Source organism: Cryptomeria japonica, chromosome 10 (assembly GCF_030272615.1).
Source record: "Cryptomeria japonica chromosome 10, Sugi_1.0, whole genome shotgun sequence".
In the NCBI taxonomy this organism is placed as follows: domain Eukaryota; kingdom Viridiplantae; phylum Streptophyta; class Pinopsida; order Cupressales; family Cupressaceae; genus Cryptomeria; species Cryptomeria japonica.
The window spans coordinates 902,234,366-902,243,285 of record NC_081414.1 but is presented as its reverse complement, the minus strand read 5'-3'; the positions used below and the strand labels follow the sequence as shown (position 1 = coordinate 902,243,285).

Genomic DNA, 8,920 nt, shown 5'->3' with positions numbered 1-8,920 from the left:
GGAAGGATGCTTTGGGGTGCCAGGCTGGGCACACGGGATTTGCCCTACCCAATTGGGTATTGAGGTTTTGGTCTGTCCATTTAGGCATTGGGGCTTTTCTCTGCCAATTGGGCATAGGGAGTTTGTTATGCATTGATTGGGCATTGGAGATTGGACCTGCCCATTTGGGCATTGTGGGTTTGAACTTCCTGATCGGGCATTTGGGGGTTTGAACTTCCCGATTGGGCATTGGGGGTTAGCCCTACTTGGGCTATTAGCATAATTTAGGTCACTGGTTGTTCTAGAGTATTACAGTATACATCCTTCTGCTGATGTGTTTCTTGGATTGCTACGTTCAAGTTTGAATTTCTCAGAAGCATATCGTTTTAAAAGTTAAATAAAAGGAAAATAGAAATCATGACTGTGAAGGTCAATAAAGAGTTATGGCCAGTCTTTGTTACTGTCAAACGCTTGAGTAGCATGATGGCTGCTATTCTAATTAAGTGCTATTGGTAGCTAAGACAATGTATGGAGACCAAATCATGTGACATTTTGTAAATGTTAATAAGTGATCAAATCCTCTTGACAGGCAGACACATCAAATCTACCAATCTTTCTGCATTTTAAGAGATCAAATAATTTGTGGCATGATTGTATTTAACAACGACAATGAATAGGATCAGATGCTATTGAGGGAGCTCTGATATGTACTAAAATCTGAATCAGTAGTCCAACAGATTGGAAAAATTAAGTATACATGACTGAATTCTGAATTAAAAAGATCCTCGACTGTAATTAAGATGTTCATGCACCATCTCAATGAATCGTCCTTGACAAAATATAGATGATTCCTTGTTTGAAGTTTCAACTTAAAGGGGTGAAAACTGAAAAACTTTTACAAAGCTTGTGTATGCTCAAATCATTTTTGTTAGAAGAAAAATGGTTTATCGAGGGAGTTTGTCCCTGATTGAGAGAAGTACTAGTTTACCAGTTCAGAAGTTGCAGAGCATGTGCAAAATTGCATGGACAATTCTATGAAATTCCTTCTTCACGTGAGGCTTTGGTTTTGCATAAGAATTTTGTAATGTCCGTTTCTAGTTTTTTTCTAATCTGTTGCTGAGTGAGTGTTTTGGCAGCATGGGAGTAGCAGTCAGAGAAGTCTCTAGATACTGTCAATTTCAGTTAGAATTATATATTGCCTTTTGAGAATAAGGTGGCTGAGTCTTTGTGTCCTCCAGTTGATTTTTGCGTTCCTCAGTTGAGCTGCAGCTGAGTATTTATGACTTTCAGTCAACCAGCACTGAGTGTTCAGTGTCTATCAATTAACACCATTGATTGAGGGGTGAATTGACTGGTTAACTGCCACAAATTCAGGAGTGATTGCCACTGATTAAGGATTGCTGGAAGCTGGGAATTTAGAAAGTGTATGACAGAAAAAAAAGAAGCAAATAACTTCTGAAGATTATAAAACCAAAATTCAATTTATGATGCAGCTACAGAAGCTTTAGCACTTGGGGAAGAAAACATTGAAAAGAAGTAGAGTTATGGAATATGCTTCCTACACTAATCTAAGAGGAGGTATGTGCAAAAAATTAGATTGATCATGCAGCTACAAGGAAATAAACACAAAAGTAGTATATTGTGGGGAAAACCCTTTCTGGAGAAAAACCCCACACTCTGAAGCAACTCAGTTTATTATTTAGTAATCAATAATTACAACACACTTGTAGACCCTAAGCGTTTACAAGAGTATCACCAACAAGAGATTCAGAGCAGTTCTAGCATAATAGTATCTGCAAAACTTATTATGGAACCACCATTTCAAGCACCCAACAAATAGGAGAAGCAATGTATGAAGCCATAAAATGATAATTGTTGATGTGTTTTTTATGACACCTCAAACACGGAATAAAATACTAAGTATTCTATCCTCTCTTGAACAAAGACCTCTCAAATGCTAAGCTATGTGATCATACAGGGTAACTCCAAGGTTCCTATAGTCAGGTCTTGACTTTATTCATGGATAGGCTCAGTGATATATGATGTAATATTGCTGGAATCACAATGGGACTTATGTTTTGCTTGAACTCTGCTGGAATGTGGAAACGAACTAAACTACTTGGGAAATAAACGACAAAAGAGATAAGGGTTTAGAAAGCCTATACTAATCCTAAGAATGTAAGAAATGATTGTTGATTAGGTGCAACCAAACCAAGCTTTGCTTTGCCATGCGGGAACAACTATACAAAGAAGGTGCAATCTCCTAAGGATAAGTGAATGATTTTTATATCACCCATGCACACCAACATTAGGAACAATGAGCATACAATGATTGAAGTTAAGCTTTTAATCAAGTTCACTTTGACCACGCACTCCGATTTGCAATCAACAAACTCCAAGTAGTATGAACATAGGTTCACCATTCATCAACAATAAAGTCTCTCATTCATCTAATTAACATTACACTATGAGAAGTGGAGACAATGCAACAAGTTGAAATAGCACACCAAATTCACCATAACTTCAATGAAGAAAGTATATTATTACTACAAGTCCTGGTAACAATCTCCTTTCCTCCTACTCTACTTTAATTGCTATCTAGCTATTAACTATCAACCTTTACAATGAGAGATTTGAGCCTTATATAGAGGCCTCATTACATTTTGAAGGCTCGGATTGATTCTCAAATCAATAGCCAAGATTTAACAATCAAACCCTAATAAGGGTTTGTTACAACAAATTCCCTTTTGACCAATGAGATAATTACATTGAATAGGACACATGTCCTTCATTGAATGCTAACAAATGAATGATGAGGTTAGGTACATAAAATATATTTGATGGAGCGCCATGTGCCACTAGCTCCACCTTTGGATGAATCAGATTCAATGCATTTGGATGTGCTGACTTGGAAGAACTCGATTGGCTTGATGATGAACGGATGCCACCTTAATGTGCACAACATGTAGATCATCACAAAGTGTTTGTGATGGGGCAATATCTCTTGATACTCAACATTATCCAAGCATGGTCGCTCAATGTGGTGAAGATGGTGGGACATATTCCCAAATTGTATCATATGATCAAGTCGACTTTTTAACTTTACTTAACTCTTCAGAAACTATCTGCTTCCTCGATCATGTTTGCACAATTTCATCCTTTTATAACTTGGGGAATCTTCCTTTGTGTTGCATTTCACTTTAATGATGTTTGATGTAAACCCTCATTGCGATGATGCCTGCTTGATGTAGATCATGACTTTATGTTGGATGCAACCTCCTAATCTTTCTTGTCTTTGACATTAACTCTTGTGCACAATATATACCTGACCGGAATTACTTTCCTGCACTGACTGCGATTCTTGGATTTCCAGAGGAAATTCAAGATTGTTACAACTTCTTCCATTTGCAATCTCAGTTCTTGATCTTTCATTTACATTGTTGAAACTTGAAACTAGATTCCTTCACTTGTGTTGTCCTTATTGTAATTGCAATTTGTTCATCTTGTAAAGCTCTTCTCCCTCCAAGGTGTTGATCTTGATTTTGTGATGATGAATATCCTCAGTTCTTGATCTTATATTTACATTGTTGAAACTAGATTCCTTCACTTGTGTTGTCCTTATCGTAATTGCACTTTGTTGATCTTGTAAAGCTCTTCTCCCTCAAAGGTGTTGATCTTGATTTTGTGATGATGAATCCTCATTCTTTACTTGCAATGTTGATGAATGTTAGAGTGTTCTTCCTCACGCCAAGCAACTTTGATCTTGATGTCTTTGATGTTGAACCCCCTATGATTTAATGACTTTCCTCCGTGCTGATTGCAATCCTTGTGAAGTCCACTCCAAGTTGCATCTTTGAAGTTGCAGCGATGTTTCTTCTTGACTTCATCATTAAAACATGAACTTGTATTGAATGTGTTGATCTTCCTTCTTGATGAGTCTCGAGTTTTTGAAATTCTTTGCTTTGGACTTGGATTCTTTTGTGGAGTATATGAATATAGAACATGTTGCAATCACCTTATGCATCTTGATGTTTGCAATGCTGAAGGTGTCCTTAATATCTTAACACTTGGTCTTGCATTTGCATTATTGCCTTCTTCATGTCTCATTCACCATCTACCATTAGTGCTTATTTACAGTAATGTCATATTTGAATTCTATTAGGAATAATAGGCAAATATACGGTCTATAACATAAGCTATTTCACTTATACATATAATGGAAATAATGTCAATAAGATTTATATTTGTTGATAATAGGGAAATCAGATTTATATGACAATTATGCTTAATTTCATTTATTTACATATACATTCATAATACATGAGAGATTAGCTTATTAATGACCTAATCCTTAATCATTCTCTATTGCCCCTCATGAGGATAGGTTGTTTTTGTTAGGGAAAGGCAGTATTAATAACTCACAAAGTAGGTGAGCCCTAAGAGGTGGTATGGACGGGTGTTCCTGAAACCCTTGGCCTATTTGTGGAGAATGGTTTTCTAGCGCCCTAACATAGTAATTCCCCATCCTCCGTTAGGGTTGATGCTTAGGAAAGAAGTAAGGATTGAGAGCTTAAATATAGTAATTATCAATTGTATTATGAATACTAAGGGTTCTTTAGTTTTAATAAGGCATAGTAAGTATGATGAAGTATGCTTAATTATGGAAAACAGGCATACTCCTATTAGGAGACATTACATCCTATGTCTCCATCATCATCATTGAGACTGCCTTTTGATGTTCACAGATTGTGATCTTGCTCATGAATAATTCTTTACTTCCTCCAACAAGATTTTAACAGACTTATCAATCAAACTAGATCATAAAGGTAAACTCTTTGAAGAAAGAAATGCACTGAGACTTCCTCTTGAGAACCTCGGTAACCTATTTTACCTCATGAATGATTGCACCGAAATACCTATATACTGTTGTAGAGATGTAGAATAGAACCCTGATATAAACTGAGCATTTGATTGTACATGATTTTCACAATGATGCAAAGGAATCTGGCATTAAATGGGCCTTCTCTTCTGAGAGTGCAAAAGGGATACACTGCCCACGCTATTCATGAAAGACCCAACACATTCTTCATGATGACTGCTCAACAATACCCTGTCATTGTTAATGTTTGAGGTGATCTTGATATGCATTAATGCTTGAACTTTTACCTCTCTCAAAGGCTGTCAATCTTCTATGCTGCTTCATCATAAAGGATGGCATCTAACATTAAATAAGGATTCATCCTTCTTCAAAATGACTGCGATATTTACACATACCTTGGACAGACTATGGCAACTGCTAGTGCTCATTTACACCATCATAAGAAAGAAAATGTGTATAGTTTGAATGTTGAAGCTCTGGCCTGTGGAACCTTTCTATGAGCTCCTAAGAAACCTCAGATCTTTATGCAGGAAACGCCATGCATCTCTTGAATACTCTGCAATGTGCCATCTCCATGTCTTGGTCCTGCAACGTGGAATGACCCTAAGGCAATAAACATCTATTTCTTCAATGTGGGCAGATACAGAAATTAACAGGTACGAGATTTCTTCAATGCCTAACAACAGAACTTTGGAGCTCATTAACGCTGGATAGCAAAACCCTAAACTCCTCCATGAAACATGGCTAAGATCTTTCAAAAGAAAACAGAACTTGACTTTTTCTCCTCTTGGCTTTGAAACATATCCAAAGAAGAAAAAATATTTTTTCCCTCTTGGTACCTAAGTCTTCATTAAAACCTTTTGAAAGAGGCTTATAAAAATTCAAAACCTTTAAACTTTCTAGAGGACATGCTTGACAACTCCTATGACTGTGATATGTTGCAAGAAAAAGTTATCTGATATAGTGGCCTTGGAAGTTAACTTTCAGAGAGCTATATGGAGGGAACAACTTGCTAAAGGGACAAACACCTTTAACTGGGACAATGGAGAGAGGTAATCAGAGACCCTCCCAAGTCTCCGTGTAAACAGTAAAATCTTCCTTTAAATCTTACACAGGCAAGACACCTTAAGATATCTTCCTTTAAATATTTTTTCCCTCTTGGTACCTAAGTCTTCATTAAAACCTTTTGAAAGAGGCTTATAAAAAATCAAAACCTTTAAACTTTCTAGAGGACATGCTTGACAACTCCTATGACTGTGATATGTTGCAAGAAAAAGTTATCTGATATAGTGGCCTTGGAAGTTAACTTTCAGAGAGCTATATGGAGGGAACAACTTGCTAAAGGGACAAACACCTTTAACTGGGACAATGGAGAGAGGTAATCAGAGACCCTCCCATGTCTCCGTGTAAACAGTAAAATCTTCCTTTAAATCTTACACAGGCAAGACACCTTAAGATAAATTATTAAGTATTTGTTTCCTTGAGAGAGCAAAGATGAGATATTGCCTTGGAGAATAGGGCAGTCTGTTTCAACTCATAATTGGTGAAAACAACTCTCAATGGGTAAAGGTGGATCCTTAGACCATGTGACCAAAAATCTTAAGGTTGTCAAGACAGACAATGGTGTCATTGTCAATCTGCGAGAAATACTTGGTGTGAAAGTTCATTTTAGGACTGATTGGATGCAGACAGAAGAGCTAATCAATCAACCCTCTGGAGATGCTGATACAATAAAGAAGAAAAATGACCCTTGAAATGAATGAGACATCTAGAGAGACCTAATGATACAATCAACTTAAGAAACCAAGAGAAAAATATGTAAATCTCTTATGAGTGAATCTGAATCACTGAGGGTGCTGGGTCTAAAAGGAAGGAAAACAAACCTGAAAATGCTATCAATTCAAAGTGGCCAGACAAATTAAGCCTTGGCAATGCTCTGAGGACCATTGGTTTGGAACGAGTAAAGTCAAAATGAGAAATAAGATTGTACTATTTTATAAGCAACATATTCTTGCCAATTTATTTTTAGCATAAATGGAAAGACAAAATCAGTTTACAAAATTACGTCAACCCTTGAGACCCAGGATCAGAGTTCAGACTGAAATAGTGGATTTCATTCATTTACACATGTCTAACATAGAAATAATAGGGATGGCCCCGAAGTGGAATCTAATATTAATTTAGAGGGTGAGTTGTGAGAATTAGGAATGCAGCACTAACTTTTGGGAACCTTTTCTTTTGGATTACATTAGCTTCATTGGAAAGTATAATAAATGGTTCCTTTTAAGCATGTATTGTGACTACGGTTGGGACGCAAAAAATCACCAGCATTATCTCTAAAACTGTTAAATTTGAATATTCAGAATATCAAAAAACTTCTTTTAGCTGGATGATAACAATTGTAAAAAGGTTTGAAGGAGAGCTAAAGTGTTTTGTAGTATTTGAATGAGGTTCTTCTGTTTTTGGAAACAATGAGTATTACCGATAACTATACCCTTAAGTTTTAATGCATGCGTAAGCAAGATTCTAAACAAAGGTTTGCCATTTAAACTTGTTAATTCAGTATATGTTCAATCATGCGACTTACTCTCAATCGTGGTCATAGTGCCATGATTTGAATGATAGGAAGAAATTTTAATACTTTTTGTTAAGATTTTTTGTTTTGGCCATTTCTATGGCATGCCTGTCATCACAAAACTAAATTCTGTATTGGTCTTTGATTTGTTTTTTTGATATTCTTTCTCTAAGTAGTTTAAAAAATCTTCTGTGATGACTCATTGAACTTATGGTGAATGCTTTATATATGTGTTTATTAATGGTATCTTATGATCTCAAGTAAACCATCAATTTAGTGATAACCCATTGAAAACAAAGCTTTACGGAACATACCATAGAGGGTACAGGTTTGAACTTCATTGGTAACCTAGCTTAGAAGTCTAGAGCTCTTTAAATTTCTGGCATATTGAGCACCTGCAGATATCCAAGGTACTTGATTTTTGCTCTCAAAATGAAAATGTGGACCTCGGTAAACTTTGGATTATATTCATTTCCAAGGAGCATTTGTTAAATTGATTGTATGAATGGCTACAGGTGGATATGTGTTGATGGAAGAAAAATTGCCACATTATATTGTTCCTGATTTAACTGGGTTTAAGGTATGTCCTCTATTGCTTTTTTCCTTATTTTACTGTGATAATGCAATAACATTGCTGTAAATATATTAAATTTGACATGTGTTTCTGCTTGTTTGAAGAAGAGCAATATGCACAAAATTGATTGTATTCACAAAGTTGAAATAAGTTTTACCATGTGATCACTTGATGATTTAGATTTGAGTTTTCTAAGGGTTTTTTTTGATGCAACAGCAGTACGATTTCTAATTGTGCCCGTCTTATTGTTATCCTGTAAAATTTTAGTTTTTGGGTGTCAAACCTTAGATGGCTATTTATGTCATACAATTCAATGAAGAAACCTTAGAGGGTTGTTGGCCTTGGATTTTGTAGCATGACTTCTTTGAGATGTAGCTAAGTGGCAGATGCCCTCTTTTTGGAAAGGTGAAATGAACCTTTAAGGATGGAACTTTGCAACTTTTACAGTGCACATAATATTACATCTCAAATCCTATAGGATATTTTTATGCAAAATAGAAACATTTATTAGTATATTAGGTCATGTTATTGATATTTGTCTTTAGGCAATGATATTGTAATCAGTATTGTTTAATTAGTTATAATAATTGTATATGTTAGTAAATTAGAAGTTATAATTTTTTTTACAAGAAATATTTTTCTTTTTTAAAGTAAAGATGTAACTTTTTTACCAAGACTATTTAAAAAATTAATTACTAACAATTTGATTGGTTAATATATTTGAGCTCTTATTTTGATTGGCTAATATAGTTTCACTGTTATTACAAATTTTACATAAATCAAAAAGAAATAATAATCATGAATTACAACAGCAGAAAAAGTCAAATGGCATTGTGAGATGGATTCAGGCAGTTGGACTTAATTGTACGCATGCAAATGCAGCAAGGACTTCAAAGCAAAAACAATAAACACT

General features: G+C 35.4%; 1 protein-coding gene across 1 annotated transcript in view; it reads left to right on the top strand.

Annotated features, from left to right (window-relative positions):
• Positions 1-8,920, top strand: part of LOC131032022 (uncharacterized) — a 33,986-nt gene that overhangs the window by 1,139 nt on the left and 23,927 nt on the right. Inside the window, exon 2 of the mRNA XM_057962909.2 lies at positions 7,949-8,013. Coding sequence (XP_057818892.1) covers positions 7,949-8,013 — 65 coding nt within the window. The remainder of the gene's footprint in view (positions 1-7,948; positions 8,014-8,920) is intronic.